Genomic DNA, 20,124 nt, shown 5'->3' on the forward strand with positions numbered 1-20,124 from the left:
TCCCCCTGTTCGTGCTCTCTTTCTGTGTCTCTGTCTCAAATAAATAAATAAAATCTTTGAAAAAAAGAGAGTCATCACAGAGGGCGGGCAGGTGACGGGTGGGGAACCAGAGCCTGTTTCTGAGCACGGACTGGATCCACTTTTGAATCTTGCAGACAGTGTTAACAAAGGAGTCCTCAAACTGCCTTCGGTTGCTCCACCAGGCCCCTGCACACATCCTGAGGCCTCCCGTGGCAGCTGACCTGTTTGCCGACCCTCCTGACTGGAGCCTTCCGTCCCTGCTGTGAGGGCCCCATCACCCCATTTCATCTGTGCCACCTTAATTCAGGAGAGCTTCACTTGACAGTTACTTTGTTTGTTCAAGGCTGTCATTTACCTTTGTTCATATGGTCCCACCTGTGTGGGTAGGGGGTGTAAGGATGGGACTCACTTACGATGCCCACTGCCCGCTCAGTGGCCTTCCTCCAGCTGAGACTCTGCACCTGACTGGGGGATACTTGTGGCTTTCCAGTCCCTCACAGCTCGGGTGTAACCGCAACGAAATTAGATGCTTGCAGGATTTCCAAGCGGCTCCCGCAGGGGCCCAAACCCTTCAACGCGGCCAATCTGCCAACCAGCCTCTCTAGTGCCTGGCATGCAGGCCTCCAGCTGCTTGGCCCTGACCCTGCTTGCAGGCTAGCTCCTTCTCACCCTCCATATTCCCCTTCCTCAGGCACCCCCCAGGTTTGTCACCACAACACTCTCTCGAGGCACGCTGTTTTCCTTCACAGGACTAAAGATTTGGGATTTGCAAGTGAGCTCTACCAGCGCCCCACCCGCCCCTCCCTCTCCCTCCACCGTGGGCCCAAGGCTCAGGATCTAGGTGGGTTTATCTGCCCCTCTTTCCTGACCTTCACGCATGAAGTGAGATGTACCACACAAGCTCACATGGGTTCTTCCCCAAAGGAACGTTTTATTGACAAATTTCCCATTATCCATTTTTAGGAAAAGGTAAATCAGTTACTACACTTGCATCCTGCTTTCTCACCACACCCCATCCGTGATTCTAACCCTGAAGAAAAAACACCAAATGCTGTTCTTCCCATGGCGTCAGCAGGGACCGCAGTCCACCCAGGCTGTCTGAAGGGACCAGCCGACGCTCAGCTTACCAGAGCACACCATGGTCTACCAGAGTGGACTCTGAGCGCATGCCCCCCCGCCCCCGACCCGGGAGTGCACAGGTGCGTGTGCAGGAGCGGTCTCTGCTTGCTGGGAGCCAGTAAGGCACGGAGGGCTGCCCCTGCAGACACACCCCACGCGTGGGGCCCTGACCGCAAGGCTGCTGGGGTGTGGCAGCTTCACAACGGGAATGAGATCTTGGCAGCTCCTGAGAAAAGGTGACAGCCGAGTTCCAGCCGACCCCATGCAGGGCCATCTGCTTCTCACTTGTCCCCAGCGTGCAGCAAACAGGCAGGTTGGAGCCGAGGACAAGTCATGCATCAGCCATCCATGGAGGGTGCGGGTTTTCTTTCTCCTGTCCCCCTGCCCCAACCCCCAGAGGCCCAGGAGCCCTCTGACCAGCAGGAGCTGCCCCGGTCCTTGAGAGGAGAGAGAGGCAAGCTTCATACACTGGGATGACGTGCATCAGTGAAATAAAACACACCAACGGTCCAGGCATGCTGCCCTCTGGGCTAGATGCAGGAGTCTACATGGTGCTCAAAATCCACTAAAGAACCCTTATTTTTATATATAAAAACATTATAAACAAATAAAGCATAAGGTAATGTAAGGCTTGTATTTCAGCTTGAGTCCAAAGAAATAATGTTTTCTAACTGAGACTAAAGCTGCTCTGCTTAGCTTTAATTTTTGAAAAATTCACTGCATTTAAAAAATAAAGAATTTGCTTTTGTTAAAGCTCGATCATTAGTGTAACAATTAGGCGGCTGCTGATAACCAGTTTCTTTTCTGGATGGTTTCAGAAAATGGACAGTTTTCTCATTTAGCGTTTGAAATAAAAACTGAAGATCCGGTAGGGCTTTCTAGATGATCTTCCTTCCGCAGATTCCTTCTCTAACTTAAGAAAGGAGAGTTTGAGGAAATACCACTTATTTTATGCTTATCACTCTCTGCTCCTTCCACGTTCTCATGAGCTAACAAGACTGCCAAAGGGCCCACTGTTCTGTCCACTCCCCGCACCCCAGGGAGGATAGTTGACAACTTCAGTGTAAAGCATCTGCGTATAAGACCGTGTTCTGTAAAGCTCATGCGAACACAGAGGCCACGGCTACATGTGAGTGGCACGACTATCCTCAAAGCCAGCTCCGTGCGCCCGCCTGCGGCCTGGTGGGCTGTCGCGCTGCAGAGTTGCAGTCAAGGCGATGAGGATGTGCTTACACTTGTTCCGTGGCCGGGCAAAGCTGCGACGGGCTTAGAAAGGCGTGTGATCCGGCAGGGGCTTGGCGCCACTCCCGGTTGGGGAGGGAAGGTTCTCACTGCCATTCTCTCTGCCACCTACAACCTTAGACTACAGATGGGAAAAAGAAAAAACGAGAAAAAAAGATAATAAAACCTGAGACAGAGCACACAATGCTGGCAGGTCCTAGGACTGTGCCGGGAACCCCAGCTGTCCAGCTCTCTATGGAGTCTACACCACGTCAACACCAATCAGCAATAAAGAGGAACAAATCACCGACACAGGCAACAGGCTGGCAGTATCTCCAGGAATTTATGCAGTGTAAAAAGAGCAAATCTTCCAAGGCTCCATGCTACACAGTTCCAATCCTAGGACATTCTTGCAATGACAAGTCATTGAAATGGAGAACAGATGAGTGATGGTGGGGGCAGGGCTGGAGGAAGGTGAGCACCAGGAAGGACCGCTGTGGGGATGAAGCCACTCTCCACCTTGACCGTGTCAATGAACTAACCTGGCTGTGCTACTGCAAAACGTGATCACTGGGGAAACCGTGTAAAAGCTACAAGGACCCTCTGCATTAGTTCCTGTCACTGCACGCGAATCTATGATAAGTAAGTAAGTTTACGTAAAGGACGCATCATGCCCCACCCCAACAAGACAAGTGACTGGCCCAGAGACCGTTACCTTTATGGTCCCAACTCGATCTTCAAACGACTTGAAGGTCGCAGAATTCCTTTAAAGAGAGAGAGATGGGAGATCAGTGTAGGGAGCAAACGGTTGTGCTGCCCTCCTCAATCTGAAGGGCCTCAGGGTTAGGGCCAACCTCCAGAAAGATCCCTGACAGCATCCTGAGACCCCCTGTAAATATGGGACAAGCCAAAATGGAGAGGGAGCACAGCACGGCAGCCATGGCAGCCCCCTGAAGACGGCCCCAGCAAGGTCATTCTGGAGGCTTCCAGGTCAGAACAGGTCAGCCACACCTGCCAACTGCAAGAACGGAAGACCTACACATCGCCAGTGGGTGAAACCCAAGACTTCACGCGGGCAAACTGCAGACCACTTGCCTGGGCGGTGCGTGGGATGCAGGACATGTTTCTGTTGTACCCTCAATACACATATACTGAGGTCATGGTAAGTCCCAGGTGTTCCTGACACAAACCTCTCACGGAAGTCCGGCAAAGGAAAACCAAGGACAATGCTGGGACAAGGGAGTGAGGAAGGAGAAAGCGGGCCAGGCCCAGCCCCACCCTGCACCCTTTCCACAACCAGCTCCTGCCTCACTGGCTCGGCCCTCCGGCCCCTGGAGGCAGCCTGTCAAGGACCCCCAGACCACTGTGGGGTGTGGCAGCCATGGCAGATTCTCCCGTAACAAGGATGGGGCTCTGCTGCTGCACCACCGTGGAGAACACACCCATGGGAGGTTGCAAAAACAGGCCAAGGCTCTGGGTGTTCTGGGGAGACCAGGACTCCCCTCTAGGTACAGATGAAAGTTTCCTTAAGCCTCCTGGGTGCTGCGCAGATGTGTATGAATCTCTCTGTCCCTCCCTGGCCCAACCCCATGGGCAGCCCTGGAAGCTTCCAGATGAGAGCCCATTTGGTAAAATGGTATCTCTGAGCCTCACCCCCACTAGCTCTTTGGCCTAGAAGGGATCTTCCCAACCCCTGGCCCACAGGAGGCTGCCAGGGGAAGATGATCCTTGGCTCAGGGATATGGGAAGTGGGAGGGTGACCAGCAGGAGCCACCCACTCCCACCCGGCTCCCACCCCGGCTCTGAGAGCCCCGGGGCACGAGTGCACATTACCTCATGGCTGGCATACTTATCGAGTGGCGGATTGAAGAGCTGCTGCTCGGAAGCATGGTAGAAGCAGAGAAGGAAGCAGAAGTTAACACAGGGACGAGCCTGGCATTCACCACGCCCATCAGCTCATCCACACAGAAACCCGACTCTGCAGGGCAGCTGGGCTCTGGCCACCGCACACGGAAGGGCACCCAGCACCAGGAGGAGAACTCGACCCCAGGCTCCTCTCCCTGGCCTCCAAAGCTGCCCCAGAAATGGGAGATTGCCGAGGGAGAGCTTTAAAACAGGGAACCAAGAAGACCTAGGTCTGGGGCTTTAAAAATACTTTTGGTACAAATAACTGTCAAATGTCCTTACTTGACTTCACGGCAAGTGAAGTGACTTTTTGGTAACAGAAACCACCAGGTCAAGTAAGTAAAAATATTTCCAATCACACGTTGTTCTGGGTTTGGGTTCCAGGCCTGCAAGCTGGAAGACTGTGTGACAGGGCAGCTGGTGTCAGGCTAGAAAAGCATGACTGAATCAGCACGGAGTGCGGACCACTCAGGAGGATGCCCGAGGGGTCCCAGTGATGCTCGCTGCTCTCACAAGATAAACGAGACCGTCTCAACTCACAGGGACAACACTGCTTCTCCGGGGAAGGAGAAAACAGGAGAGGAGCCAGCATTTTGGAGGAAGAGGCACAGATCACAACAGCAAGAGAGCCAGCATGACCCTCCCACACGAATAGGTCTCTTCTCAGGAATACACGCAGGTGGGAGCTGCAAGACAAGCTCCATGAGGCTGGGCTGGAGGCTGGTGACGAGCTGCATGGCCACAGCCCGAGGAACGCCATGAGCTCTCGAGCAGGCCCCAACAGCTGGTGGGCCTGGCTATGCCAGCAAGGGGCCGTGGCGCCCTCACCACTTCTTCCAGAGCAGCCTCCATAGGCCAGCCAGACACCACTCTGCCCTGCCTCAAAAGAAGAGTCTTCCACAGGTACGTCCAGCAGCAGTCTTACCTAAAGGAGTGTGAGAACGGACGAGCCCTGAGAGGTGGCAGCAGGAGGAGAAGAAACGCAGTGTTAGGGAAGGGAGGCCAGGGCCCACCCCAGCCCCTAAATCAAGCTCTGGGAGGCCACGCAGGGACCCCCATGACCACCCCGACTCCTCACACCACCAGGGAGAGTAGACATGCAACCCGTCTCCACTCTCCCCAAGCCCCAACTCTGTGAGAGGCACATGACCGGCCCCTCCACAACCCCACCTGGGTCACAGACGAGGCACCCGCATGTCCATGACCCTGCCTGGAGTTAGAAGGAAGAAGCTGCAAAGAGAGGAGCAGTGCAGAGGTGTGAGGTGTGCTGAGGCAGGCTCCACCACCCTCAGGGTCTGTGTGTGCCCAGAACCCAGGTCAGCCAGGCTCAGCTGACTCGCTCTGCGTCAACAGACCGGCCTGCATTCTCCACAGGGCCTCAGCCGGACCAGAGCACACACATACGCTGCAACAGGCCTTGGGACACCCCCAGGGCCGAGCGCCTTGCACTCCGGCTCCATCATTACAGCTGACAGATTCCAACCTAGAAACACACATGTCTAAGGGCAACACGGCCATGTCCTCCACGATGCAGCCAGGCCTACCACCTCTTACCCCCAACATGGAGGTCATCTCAGAAGCAACATGGCCACGTGGGTGGGCAGCAGGCCCTGCCACCTCCAGGTGGAAGGAGGAGGAGTCTGAGGATTAGGGAAGGCAGGTGCCTTGTCACAAGACACCAAGCTAGACAGAGACCCATCCCTGCTTGAACCCAAATCCAATTCCCTCTCCCAGCCTGCTGCCTCGTACCCCAGGGCACGCAAAAAGCCTCTCAGGCCAGGGCTGCTCCTGGACAGGCCCATTGAGGACACTGATGTGGGGCAGACGTCTAAATATATATAAACTTCCCTGGACCTCGTTTTCTTTCTCAAGAAGTGGTAAATTCTGCACCTCAGCTCCAAACTGGGGAGGTTAACAGGCCGTGGCCTCAGAAACCACCTGAGACCCTGTGGTGAGGCAATGGTGGACCCACTGAGGACCTGTAGGTGTCAGACTTCATTGTGCCCCTGAAAACACAGCAGAATAAAACCAAAGAGCCCCGAGGTGAGGCGTGGCAGCAAACGGGACAGTCCCTCTGGGCACCTGGAATGGACCTGGTTCCTCCCGCCAGCTGGCCCACGCATGTGAAGCACAGTGCTAATGCAACACGCAGCAGGCACAGGGAGGTCGGGCACGTGACCTGAGGCGACACGCCACGGGTCAGCAGGAAACGCCAGTTCCTGGAGCCGAGAGCGGTAACGAAGAAACAGTCGCAGAACGGAGCCACGGTGGCCCGTGACAGCTCCACCACAGCCATTCCCACCAGCGCCAACACTCTGCACGCACTCGAACACGAGTGAGGACACGTAGGAGGAGAGTAATGCCCAAAGTGACAGAGGACACTCCTGTGAGCACGTAATTTAGGCACCGCAGACAGTCACTGCTTCCCTCAAATGCTGTTACCAACCCAGCATTCTGAGGAAAGAACGGGCACAACCTGACACACGGCCTGCTCCGTGGCGCTCCCCGGGAGCAAGGCCAGCCACCAGTGGCGTGTGATCAGTCTGTCACCGGGCTTACCACAGCACGGCTCAGGTGACCAAAGCAGGTGTCCCAGAGTGCAGCAGCGATGGCATCCATCTAATTTCAAATGAGATTCGTTACAGGAACACACCCACGAAGTCAAATATTAGCAGACCACTGTGAAGCCTGTGGAAGGAACCACTGCACACCCTCCCTGCGGGCCCCTCAAAGCCACGGCTGGTAGGACCCGAGTGAATCACAGCCACTGTGGGCAAGAGGACACCCCAGCCATGGCTGTTCCGGAGCAGGACCAGACCCCCAATTGTGGGAATGCGAACTCCTTAGCACAGAAGAAACACACAGACCGCGTACTAACTGTTCAGCCTTGCCGAAAATTTGAAATTTTTCAAAATAAAAATTGGAAGGGAGCTAATTCCATCAAACAAACGAAAGGTAAGCACGGCTCTGGGCATAAGCCGAGGGGTAGGGGTCTGTGTCGTCACCTCTGCTATGTGACCAGGGCACAGCCCCCACCCTTGAGGCCCCACAAGGCAAATGCCAGGCCTGTGAGGTGAGGGAATGCCTAACCTAAGCAGGCAGGGAGGCAGCCCACCAGAGGGTAAGAGGTGAGGGGCTACAGAGCGGGATGGACCCCCAATGCTGCACTCAGCACACCAAGTCCACAGGCATCACCACAGTGTGATTCTCAACTGTGAGAAGACAGAAGCCTCAGCATGGGGTGGGGGCCACAGACAGGCATTCCCTGAAATCCCAAAGTGAGGGGACTGGTCCTGAGTGCGGGTCAGGGGCCAGGGCAGGGCTGGGCAGTAACAGCCAGGATGCTGGCAATGGTAACGAAGTGCACTCCACACCGTGGTTCAGCAGTGCACACTTCATCCTAATAATCCCGAGAGGGATGCCTTGCCAAGGGCACAACAAAGAGGCAGCTGAGCCAGGATTCACACCACGGCCTCAGGCTCCGGGGTCCAAGCCCCTTGGCTCACTGCTGTGTAGCAAAGGAGACCTGGTGGGTGCAGCCACGGAGCCCAGAGCAGGAAAGGCTGTGGATGGGTGCTGCCATGTGTGGCCCAGCAAGTGTCCAAGCTGCCTCCACACTCCCTGGCCCCAGACCCTGCTCAAGAGGCACCTGTGATGGCCGTGAAGGTCTCATCAGCTCTGGGGGAGAACATTCAGTTGGGGCCCCTGGCACATAGCCACACACTCTCTGAGATTGGGGCCAGGCAAACATTCCAAGAAAACAATACGCTTCCCCTACCCCCTGCCCCAACCTGCCGGCCTGCCCAGAGTGATGCCCCACCCTGACACTGACCCCCAAATGGGGGCCGTCTTCCCTCTGTGGAACTTCAGTGGGAAGCACCCGCTTTTACAGATCCCAAGTATTAGAAGTTACCCAAAAGAAACAATGACCCCCCTCCCCCAAGAAACACAGAAATGGCAAAGAGGCAGCCCACAGACAAGGGACCATGAACCAACTGGTCCAGGCTGGTGGGCCCACGTCTATGGGTGCCAAGGGGCCCCCAAGGGGTATGCATCTGAGCCCTGGGCCCCCCTGCAGAGCCTCCAGCAGCTCTAAAACCCCTAAACCCTCACCCGACTGGCCCACACAACTAGAGCATCTCACCTCATATCCCCGAGCTTTCTGCTAATGGCAGAGCCCACGGTGGACAGGGCAGCCGACGTCTTCTGTCCCGCCTGAGAGAGAGTTTCTTGAGTCTTCTTGTAGCTGAGAAGAAACAGCAGTTGAACCAACCCAACAGAAGGAGCAGCCACCACCCATAAGCCAAGGACACCAAATGACCAGAGAGTACCCAAGAGGAGGAGAGAGGAGCCCTTAGTGAGCATGTGCCTGGCCATCAGGGAGGGGACCGATGCGGCATGGCCAGGTCTCAACCTCCCAGCTCTGCAACAACCGTTTTCTGACCTCACTCCACCTCATCTAAAACTCAGGTGCCCACTTCCCTTGATTTCTCACCACAACACTGACTACCTGGGACATGAAGTGTCCGCCTCCTGCAGTGTAGACAGACCCACAAGGGCCCTGGGTCTGGGAGAGAAGGCAGTAAAATCCCCTCGTTCTGTTACTTTATTTGGGAAACTTCTCATGTCAAAACTCCACCACGCCCATGGGGGGGATGTGCTTGACAGTGTGGACATGCAGCCTGCAGACTCCTGGGAGCCCCCCCAGGCCCCCCAGCCTCCTGTGCTGTCTTACAACACCCTCCCTGAGCCGGGGGACCTTCATCTCAGGCCACCACTCTTAGTGCAAAGGGTAGCCTTGGGCCACAGCAGAGACCACCCTTTCCACGCCCTCCTGCCCCACCCACCCGCATGCGGATTCGTCTTCTGGGATGACCTCAATGTCCGTGCAGTGGCCAAAGATGGCAAGGACAGCATTGGGCCCACCTTGAGAGCTAATATGTGGTGCTGTCAGCCCTTGTCCAGCTGCCACCATAAACAAGACACAGCCGCCTGAACCCAAGGGCTCGTTTCTGGCCAACCAGGCAGCCCTGGCTCTCGAGACACCAGTCTACTCTCTGTGATCACTTTCTGACACCTTGTTGGTGTCACCAGGTCACATGTCACAGGGGGCAGGTGAGACAGCACCAGTGGGTCGTTTGAGTGGCCCCCAGTGCCATCTGCAAGAGGCCCCACTGGGAGTGCTTGCTGCCCACCTCCCTCCCAACCACTGCAGACTGCCCATGCTAGGTGGGGTTCTGCCATGACTCCCCCACGCCACCCCATCCTGTGGGGGGGCCCAGCCTTGCACACTCCTGGGAGGGCCTCCCTCTACTTGGCAGGCACTCCCACGGCACCATGGGGCCTCAGGCTTCTCTAGCGCCCAGCAGGGTTCGGGACTCAGAAACGTGCTTTCTAGCCAATGAGTGTGAAAACACGTTGACGTCGCTAGAACAGTGAGTTTCAGTGAGTTTATCTTAGTTTCCAGGAAGGTCCGTGAATCCCAGAACGTACTAACAGTGGAGAGAAAATAGTCTAAAATCTTTACTGCGAGGGGCGCCTGGGTGGCTCAGTTGGTGAAGCGAGTGCCTTCGGCTCAGGTCATGATCTCGGGGTCCTTCCTGCTCGGCGGGAAGCCTGCTTCTCTCTCTCTCTGCCCCTTCCCACTGCTTGTTCTCTCTTTCGAATAAATAAATAAAATCTTTAAAAAATTTTTAAATAAAATCTTTACTGTAAGATTTGCTCTGGATTTCTTGAAGGCAGTAAGTAACTAAAAAAACTAATTCTGAACCCTTTTAGCACAATCTGACTCCCAGAAATCTCTTCCCCCACAATAGAAATGATCACAGAACTGAACAGGAATGAAAACAAAATCCAAGCACGCACGCAGCAGCCCGGAGAGCCGCACGGCTGGGACTCAGACCACCTTGCGAGGGGCTGGCCACAGCTGGTTCTCACTACCAGAAACCAACGCGCACACTCCCTCTGGGAGGCTTCCACACACTCACCCTCCAGCCTGATGGAGCCTTAGCCAGGAGCCACCACCTGTACCACAGTCTGTCTCGGGGTCAGCAAAACTGTGACAGTAAAGGGAAGGGGACACATGCTGCACCTCCCCCACAACAAAGCCTGCTATGGAAAGGCTCTGGAACCTTCTCTGGTGCCCCTAACTTGAAATAACCTTTTGGGCTCCCTCACCCTTACCCCCAGCTGGCGAACTGCTTTCATTTCAAAGCAAGTTGAAACGGTTATCTGAAAGAAATAGACTGGGAGCCATGACTGTTATTTATAAAACAACAAGTAACGAGGGGCGCCTGGGTGGCTCAGATGGTTATGCATCTGCCTTCGGCTTGGGTCATGATCTCAGGGTCCTGGGATCAAGCCCCACGTCCAGGTCCTGGCTCAGCGGGGAGCCTGCTTCTCCCTCTGCCTCTCCCCCTGCTCGTGCTCTCTCTCTCTCTCTCTCTCTCTCTCTCTGTCTCGGATGAATAAATAAAATCTTAAAAAAAAAAAACACCAAGTATGAAGTAACTAATGGCATGCGTTATTTAGTTTCAGAAACCAAATTCAGAAAACGTCTTCAAGCCATTTCTTGTGAAATAATGAGTATGTAAGACCATGTGAACCTATCTGTTGAAGTGAAACAAAGGATTTAAGGGCAAGTCCATACAAAATCTCCATGCCCACAGGGAAACTGCAGTTGGAGATACCACGAGCCTGTGCCACGGATTGTCGGTGACGAGCAGCAGCATCCTGAGGGTGACTCAGACTGGAGCCAGCCACTAGACAACAGACAGGAGAGACCCTTGCTATGGGCCATTGCAAAGGGCAGCACCCCTGCTGGAGACTAAACCAGAGGTGATCTCCCACACTCCACCACCCTCAGTATTTCTGCGGTGTGGAAATGAGGGGTCACAAGTGACTCCTTCAGAGACAGAAATCTCCAAACCAGGGCAGATGCAGTGCAGGGACCCTGACGGGGAGGCCAAGCTCAGGCAGTGACAGGGCTGGGGGCAGAGTCAGTCTGTATGCAGGTAACTTGGGCCCAGACGTGCTCAAGAGCGCTAGGCTGAGCCACCGTGGCCAATACCCCTTTGAGAATTACTACTACCTTTTAGTAAAACAAAAGTGTAGAATCCTGACAAATACCAGGCTCCCTCCCCTCATAGTCAGTGTGGGGCATCTGCTTGGAGGTACCTGCTCCGGGATCTTCCCTTGGGGGCTGCTCCCACCTCCAAGTCCGGGTGGGCATGATCGCAGTGTGGACAGCCAGGGAAGTTTACAGCGCCCCAACCACAGGGAGTCCAGTGAGACCCACACCAGGCCTTCTTGCTGTTGAGCTGCAATACTACAAAGACTCAAACCTGCACCACCGGGCACCCCCTTGCACCAGGAAGGAGCTGGACAAGGCTGACACCATCCACATCTATGCTTTCTGTCTTGTACAACTGAAGGACTCAACATACCAACCAGTGGCCACGGAGTTTCCCTGGTGCCCCCTCTGCACAAGTTTAGCTCCATCTGGTAATAGAACGCATTGGCAACCACTTCGCAGCCAAGAGAACGCTGCTTACACCCAGCACGGCCTCACGAAAGCCAGTGCTACACGCACAGATGTGTCTGCTGGTTGAGAAAGCCCTCAGGGCAGTTGCCCCCCGCCAGCAGCCTCCTGCAGTGACCACAAGCTGGGTCACCCTCCCCCTGGGCTGTCCCTGCAGAAATGCTCTGGAGGCTTCAATTTGGCAACTCTCCCACCAACGGAATTGGGGGTGAGGCCTCAGGGGAACGGTTGCCACCTGGAGAGGCGCGTGGGAAGGGCCATCCCACCAGCCACTTCCATGCCCAGAGCCACGTAATTATTTGAAACCATATCCTAGCAATCTTATGTCACCTGGTTTTACAAACAGCACTAGAGTCTCCTAAGGCTCTTCTCAGGTTAAGTCTGCACCGTGAGCCTGCCTGGTGCCCAAACTGCACAGATGACAGCGATTGTCTCAGCCTCCAGAACACCTGTTAACACCACGAAGGGATCGTCCGCTGCAGCCCTGAAGACACAGCACAGCAGGCCGTGGCAAGGACAGCTGTCACACCAAACCACACGAAAGGTGGGACCCACCAGAGCACCCTGGCACCCAGCTCCCCTGGTGACACCAGGCTGCAAAGACTCCGAGCACACAGCCAGCTGACCTGGGGTCCCAGGTGCCGTGAAGACGAATTCGGTCACAACCACTTCCTTCCAGACACGGAGGCCTGTTGGTCATGCTCTCTGGAGACACCACAGCACTTCCTCCTCAACAAGAGAAGGAAAAGAATCCCAGAAACCACTATCTTAAAATGTTTCCTCATCCAGTTCAAAGGAATTATAATCAGACTGCAGCACGGATAAAAGAAGTGCTACTACCTTGTGTAAGGATCTCAAATAAAACATTAGGACTCATTCTGAACTACAGCCTTGACGGACATGAAAACCTATCTGTGTGTTTCCTACTCTGCTAATATTCTGTGTGGCTGACAGCTCTGTGCTCCTCAGACCAATGCAACTTCAAGACCCCACCAGCATGGCCTGTGTGGCAGCCCTCACTCAAGAACCACCCGTAAGTATGAGTGAGCTCTGAGAATCCCCCTTAGCTGGAGCTAGGTCTACAGGGGCGAGAAGGCAAAAAAAAAAAAAAAAAGCCCCAAATCGCCATCAGCATCAGCCCAGATGGTGCTCAGCCACTCTGCCCACTCGCAAGGTGAGGGGCGCCTTCGAGCCCAGCCAGGCCTCTCATCTAAGGGACGCACCCATGTCAGCCAGACGGAGGTTTTCAGTGCAGTCTGGTGGCCGAGTGAATTTCCTTCAGTGACTGCACCCATTTCATGAGAGTTATACTCTCATTTGTGTTCAAGAGAAGAAAAACGGTATTAAAAACAGAATAGCCCCAAACACTAAAAAACTAGGTTTGTGCCAAGTGCGCAAAGCCTCCCTGTCCCTAGAACGAGCGTTGAGAGGAAGAGGAGGGGGAGGGAGGTGCTGACAGCAAAGGCACTCACAGGTCTGACTGGGCCACTTTCTCATTCCACTCTCCAAGTTTCTCAGAAGTTCTCATATAGCTAAAAACAAAAAGTCTGTGGTAAATTATTTAGAACAATTGTTTCAACTAAGGTTTTGAACTACAGGAGAAATTCCAGGGAACACGGAGGGCTGGAGAGCAGGAATGGTGGGTCTCCAGCCTGCCTGAGAACAGGGTCTGCCCCTCCTCTCAACACCTGCTGGGCAGGCCTCGCTGAGGCCAGGTGAGGCGATGGCAGAACCGACCAGTCCTTTTCCTATCACGCTTAGGGAGCGCCTGGTCACTCCATGTAAGATGGCCCTTAGGGAACAGAACTGCTGTGAGGAGCAAGGAAGGCACACACAGCCCATGGCCCCCAAACACTTCTCTGCCAGTCACCCTTTGGGATTCAAAACCTAGGATTCCCTAGGAGAGAGAAATGGGCTTTTGTAGGTGACTTTGATGAAATGTGATTCAATCTTTCTGCAGGGACACAGCTTCATAGACAGTGGGAAACATTTCCCAAACCCACGCCCCGCCCCTCAAACCCTGGAGGATACATTTCAGAAGAGCCATGTAGCTACTCTCCCCAAGTTCAGAGAGCTGAGTCACATCTGGGTCAGAGGGCTTGGGGTTGTGACCACATCATGCTCATGAGAAGGACTCGTGTCCACTTCAGCAGACAGTGAGCTATGGGGGATCACAGGAAAATCAGTCTCATTAAGGACCTAATGAGCTTTCTCTCAAACTTGGACCCTGAAATACATTCTTGTCAATTTCCGCTTCCACAACTAGCTAGCGTATCCACCTGCCTTTTAAAAACATGTATAGACTCTAAGCTCTTTGGATACATACCCCCAGCTGCTAGGTCAAGAGCTCAGAGCCTCTGGCTGGCTGCCAGCACACAGGCATACTGAGTCCCCCAGTACTTAGCCTCCCGTTGACGCAGCAGGGGCACCGGTCTGGTGAACACCCTCCAACCGTCAGGGGCGCCTGGCCGCAGGGCAGGTACCTACGCGTTAGAGACCTGCACGTCATGCCAGCTCTTAGACAGGTTCTGCTTCAGGCCCTCCAAGGCAGAGAGGCCCAGCTTCCTCTTCAGCTCGGCACAGTGCCTCTCCTTGGCCGCAAGGACCTGGCGCAGAGTGACAATTTCCTCTTCCACCTGTAAAAGGACACAACCGATGTGATTAGCTGCCACTACTGCGGGAAGTGACCAACATCCTCACACACACTGCAATGAGAGGGTTCTCGGACCTTCCGCTTACAGAAACAACTTGTCTGAGGAACAGAGTCTGTCTATGTCAAGCAACTGTTCTGTTTTTATCCAACTTCTTCAGGAGGACTGTCCCATCCCCCCGTCAAGTGGCTCCCGGTGGGGCTACCAATCGCTGTGCCCACCCATGGATCACCAAGCAAGGCCTGTCCGAGCTCTCCCCTGGGACTGGGCACAAGTGTCAGGAGAGACAAGCCCCTCTCCCTCCAGGCTCAGAGGCTGGAAGTGCTGCAGCCAGGCCCCACCTGCACTTGGAAGGAAGTGGAGCTGACGGACAGATGGGTGGCACAGCAACAGCCCTTATGACAACACGTATGTTCCTGAGGTCAGCTCCAGGCTGCGGGAAAGGCAGTTACCCGAGCCTTGTGCTTAAGTTAGTCTGAACTGGATAACAGAAAGAATCCTGACAATAAAGACCTGAACCTTCTCAGGCCCTAAAATAAAAAAGGATGCAACATGAAAAAGAAGCATCCTCTAAAGCTTCACAACTCCAGAGGTCTGTTTTCAACTCAATAGCTGCCCCCCCCCAAAAGTCCTTCTCTTAAAAAAGCGATGGTTTGGGGTAATAAAAAGTAGCTCAAAGCCCTTACATCACTAGGTTTTCCATCAAAAAAATAGTTGGAACAGGAAATAATTTACAAACATAGGATCATCTAAGGCCGGACTGCTACCAGTTACTCCAGTGACTAGAACATTCCATTCATGGTGTGACGATCGACAGGGCTTGAGGGTGTGCAATCCAGCTGTCTTGGGGGAAGTACACACTGAAAATTTTAAGTGACACTGAGCTTCTCCACTCTGCAGCTCAACTCTGAAATGACCTGGTGCAAAGCTGCCTGCTGGGGCTTCCTAACCTGCACTCAACTCAGAAACGGCTGTATGCTTTCCCCCACGATCTGAAACCTGGTCGTGGGGCTGAGGATCATCTGCAGAGCTAGCTCTTTTTTAGACTCAGGATGCATCAACACGGGGCTCATCTCTGGAGACAGAGCAGAGGCCGGTGACAGGCAGTCACCGGCCTCTGCCGGATCGGATGGTACACTCAGATTATCAGCAAGTTCATGCTGCCAGATTTTGAATCCCAAGTGAGTTACCCTTAGATTCTGCACTACACAGTAAAAAGAAACATTCCTGGCAGCTGCTATGAATAAAAATTATACTTGGAGATTCTGGCTTTTAATTACCATTTCCTCTTAAAGGACTCACTTTAAAAAAAATCACATGAAGCACTTTTTACAAAAGAAGTATTTTTAAAAGAAAAATGAAGATCCAGAAACAGTTTCTGGAGTCTGGAAACTGTCAAGTGTTAATACCAACAAAGACACTCCCAATAGATGGTGTGCTCAGAGCTGCTGTCCCCGTGTATACATTCTCCTCATGGAATACTTAACGAGGCACCAAGCACACACAAAGCCGCCAGGAAGAGCAGTTTCTGTGGGGCTCTAGGAATAATCTCCCGGGGCCATTTCTGCAGAGCACAGCTAGCACTCTGGCCCCCTCAGGCTAATGAGGGGGGCCTGAACTCATGGTCCCAAGACAGACAGCCAAGACACAGCACCTTTGCAAGCTCAGCCCTAAGCTCCTCCTCCTCAGCCTCGGTCAGACCCTCAACAGCAGGAGTCTGGGCAGCCAACGCTGTGTCGACAGGGACGTCTGTCATGGAGTCGGACAGCAGACCTTTGTTAGGAGAATTCAGGTTGATATCTGCCAAAGACAAATAAGGTCGGAAAGCGTCAATAAGAAGTTACAGAGAAGTAGACAGGGAAAAGGTCCCCACCAAGGAAGAGAGCAAGGGTAGGAGCACAGGTTATGGGTGTTGGGGGGACTGTGGCAAGAACCAACACCTCTTCTCTGACAGGTTCTGCAGGGATGGTGTGGCCATCAGGCCAAGGGCATCTCAGGCTACCCAAGGTGCTACTGCAGGGCATGAGAAAGGCTGGCACAAGGCAGACGAACCCTAACTCTTCTTTCCCCATGAGAGTGTGCATGCTCCTGAGATAGGAACGTTTGCTACTAATAAAGCAGTTGGACCTAACAGATCTTCCAATTTTTAGAGCAGAGAAATTTAATACAGCTGTAAACACAACAAGCACAACCTACCCGCAAAGCACATGCTAAAATTACAAACCATGAGCATGTGCTAGTCATCCAGCCCCAGCAGGGGGTCAACAAAACAAAATACCCTGCAGTCTCTGCTCGACCCTCATTCCACAGCAACATGCAGCGAGGCGCGGAGAGAACACTGCTTCCACACCTCCGAGACACCCAGATCAGGTTCCAATCCCTATGGTCACTATTTTTTCTTCAAATTAAAAGCATCTTCCTGTCTGCACTAAAAGTTGACAAGCTCCCACACAAGGGAACATGGGTCTGCTTTAGTTCTTCCCAACTCCAAACCCATGGCTGTCCTGCAGTACTACACAATCAGCACATGCCACGAAAAATAGGCCTTGCATGGTGTTTGGCACATTTAAAAGTAAAGACATAGGGGGCGCCTCACTGGCTTAGTCGGAGGAGCATGCGGCTCTTGATCTCGAGGTGGTGAGTTCAAGCCCCACATGTAGAGATTACTTAAATAAGTGAACTTTTTTTTTTTAAGATTTTATTTATTTATTTGACAGAGAGAGAGAGAGACAGCGAGAGAGGGAGCACAAGCAGGGGGAGTGGGAGAGGGAGAAGCAGGTTCTCCGCCAAGCAGGGAGCCCGATGCGGGACTCGATCCCAGGACCCCGGGATCATGACGTGAGCCGAAGGCAGACGCTTAATCACCCCCAGACAGAGACTGGGCACTTGGCAAACAAGCCGAGGCGAAACACAGTCATTCTGTGTGATATGACATCAGCACAGCCCTGTCACCAAAAGACCTACAGAGTGAGGGTGGGGCTGGCACTGGAGGCGAAACTTGGGGGCTAGAGTCCTTCCTGGGCGAGTCCCGGCTCCCCAGTACTGTATAACATACAGTTCTGCATGCAGAAAATACAAGGAACAATCTCAAGGGGTTATTCTGAAAATGAAAAAAGGCCCCTTGAGAAACAGGTTTGGTGTGGTATCTGGCACGCAGTAAGTGCTCAGTAAGTACTTTCTATCACTCTTATGGTCAGAATCCAGCGCTTCTGGTGCTAACCAAAGTTAGACATGCGAGTCAAACAGTGAAAAGCCTCCTGAGCTTAACAGAGCTAAGGGCTTCGGATGATCAACTATTTTGCAAGTACACTGCAAAAGTAGGAAAACCTACAGAATGTCTCAGAACCCAGACACCTTGACCTGTATCAGCATGTTAATTAAACAAACGGCAGGAAAAACCCTCACATCAGCCAGGGTAGTTAGGTCAACATCGGAATTGGGCATCCCTTCCGTAAGGCCCCAGAATGGAAGCCCGACTTGAATCACCTTCTCACGATTTTAATCTGGGCCCATTCCACACCCCCAGCAGCCATCTCCAACCGGTCAGGGTGTCCTGGAAACAGGCCTGGCGCGCGGGCTGTGCCCCCAACTCACTGCACCCTTCCCCCCTTGAGACAAGCCCTCAGGAGCCTGGGCCCCGAGCAGCGTTGCCACCCAAGGGCCGCCGCACTCAACGCGAAGGTGGTTCCCTCCCGCCTCCCCTCCCCGGGAGAGGCGCACAGCGCGTCTGCCCAGGCCCGGGCGGCGTGTCCTCGAGGGTTCTACGTAGGGACGGAGGCCGGCCGACTAGGCAAGCGCCGGGCCGGGGCACGACGCGAGCTGCCCGAGCGAGGAAACCCAAAACCCTGGGAACGAGGGGAGGGGTTGCGGGGAACCGGTCCTCGGAGCGGCCCAAGCCGAGGGAGGAAGACGCACGCCACGGCCTTCGGAAGCTTCGAGGCCCGGCGCCGGGCAGCTGACGAGGAGCCACGCGGCGGACCGAGGCGGAGGGGATCGAGGGTCCGGGACGCGCCGCCAGGGAGGGGCGGAGGCGCCGGGCCCGCGGGTACCTTGGCCTGCGGAGTCCATGTTCAGGCGGCGGCCGGGCCGCAGCGGGGGTCGGGGCCGGGGTCCGGGGCGCCGGAGGAGCCGAGCGGGCCGCACCGGGACTCGCTCGCCGCGCACACGCCGGCCAGCGGAACCGCCTCAGCCACCGCGGCATTACGTAATCAGCGAGGCGACGGCCCACTTCCGCTTCGGCGCGCGCTCCGCCCTCGTCCCGCCCCCACCAATGGTGTCCAACGAGGGTGCTGTTCGGCCCCGTCCCTATTACTCGCTCCAGTCTGATTGGCCGAGGCTGCGGACGAAACCGGAAAGGGAGGCCGGGTTCTAAGGGAATCCCTCCCACGTCGGCTCCACCAGCGAGACACAGGTAGAAAGGTCCGAAGGCGCACTGGGAAGGTGGGAAGTGGGACGCCCGTCCAACATGGCGCTGGGGAAGCCTAGGGTTGGCCCTTTTGGAGATGTCGAGGGTGTTTGCCGCTGCCTAGGAGTGTCATGGCTACCGCACCGCACAGACTGCTTGAGATCTGTTTTTGAGACCCGACCCCCGACTTTGGGATTAGCTTCTCCCTTCATTTTTTTTTTAAGTCCTTTCTCTTTATAGGGATTTTTATTTATTTATTTTTAATTGTATGGGGTAACGCAGAAAAAGGCGTGCCCGCGATTCGTCCTCTTGCCCGGCAGGCGCCGCGACCCTGACTTGGCTGGAGGCGTCTCGCCTGCAGGGCAGCCTTCGCGCTCCTGCACCGCGTGCACCTCGGTGTTCTTTCATTTCCTTTTCACACAACCCGAGAATCCAGCTGGAGCCCTCCCCACTTTACAGATGAGGAGACTGAGGTTAGAGTAATTTGTCCGAGACCACTCAGCTAGTTGAGGGGCTTCCAGCAAACGCTGGAACAAGTTTGCTGGACTTCTCAAAGGAGAGGTGTGTAACCACTAGACAACCCGGTTTCGCTAAAACAAGTCCCAAAACTTTCCTTCTTTGGCTAATTGCCACTGGAAGCAAACCCTTCAATGGTATTCAAACCCTCAGGACTGCACTGGCCCTTCCCAGCCAAGCCACGCTGCTTGTACTGATCCCTCTGCATGGAAGCCCCTTCCTGAACCTGGATAGCTCCTCCTATATCAGCTCAAAGCTCACCTAGCCACAGGTGTCTTCCTGGCACCTAAGGTCACCTTAGGTACCTACATATCTCTGGCTGGCCCTGGCCTAGGTGCATTGTGGCCGTGTCTTGCTCTGGTGCTGTCAATTAAATGTCTGCCCCACTTGGCTTCTTTGAGTTTTGCAGTTTCCTGCCTAGTCCCTGCTTCATGCAGTTCATGGCAGATGGTAGAGGAGCGACTGCATTACAGATGGTGGTGAGCAGGGGGCTTGTCTCTCATTCTGTATTACACCCTTGAACCAGGAACAATGCCCAGCCCAGACCTGGCTCAAGGGGATGCCAAGCAAGTGAATGGTCCGTGCAGGTGTGTCTGTAGCCCTCACGGACATGCCACTGTAAGTACCTGTTACTCTGAGTCTGTTGTCCTTTCCTGTAGAAGCCAGGAAGGTGGAGGTGGGGAGGGGACCCTAAAGAGCCCAGCATCACACTCCTGGTCTAGTCTATAATCTTCCAGGGCTAGTGT

General features: G+C 54.4%; 1 protein-coding gene across 7 annotated transcripts; it reads right to left on the reverse strand.

Moving 5' to 3' along the window:
* Positions 1–932: 932 nt before the first annotated feature.
* TPD52L2 (TPD52 like 2) lies at positions 933–18,665 on the reverse strand. Of its 7 annotated transcripts, XM_073888333.1 has the most exons (9): positions 18,507–18,665; positions 16,112–16,257; positions 14,294–14,442; positions 13,279–13,338; positions 8,411–8,512; positions 5,192–5,218; positions 4,195–4,236; positions 3,077–3,125; positions 933–2,503 (listed from the first exon to the last, which is right to left on the reverse strand). In XM_073888333.1, the coding sequence occupies exons 1-9, from the start codon at positions 18,523–18,525 to the stop codon at positions 2,408–2,410; spliced, it is 690 nt and encodes a 229-aa protein (XP_073744434.1). In that variant the 5' UTR covers positions 18,526–18,665; the 3' UTR covers positions 933–2,407. The 7 variants fall into 7 exon arrangements, with proteins under 7 accessions (XP_073744434.1, XP_073744435.1, XP_025720802.1 ...); XM_073888334.1 differs by lacking the exon at positions 13,279–13,338; XM_073888331.1 differs by lacking the exons at positions 933–2,503; positions 3,077–3,125 and adding an exon at positions 3,138–3,590.
* Positions 18,666–20,124: the final 1,459 nt, after the last annotated feature.

This window comes from Callorhinus ursinus, unplaced genomic scaffold, assembly GCF_003265705.2.
Source record: "Callorhinus ursinus isolate GAN/ISIS: 27379988/994484 unplaced genomic scaffold, GSC_fseal_2.0 scaffold89, whole genome shotgun sequence".
Classification (NCBI taxonomy): Eukaryota; Metazoa; Chordata; class Mammalia; order Carnivora; family Otariidae; genus Callorhinus; species Callorhinus ursinus.

Coding starts and splice junctions, on each gene's coding strand:
- TPD52L2 (XM_073888331.1), bottom strand. Junction 8,513..13,278: donor AAAGTGGCCCAGTCAGACCT/GTGAGTGCCTTT, acceptor GTTTCTTCTCAG/CTACAAGAAGACTCAAGAAA. Junction 5,219..8,410: donor AGAAAGCTCGGGGATATGAG/GTGAGATGCTCT, acceptor GCCACCTCTCAG/GGCTCGTCCGTTCTCACACT.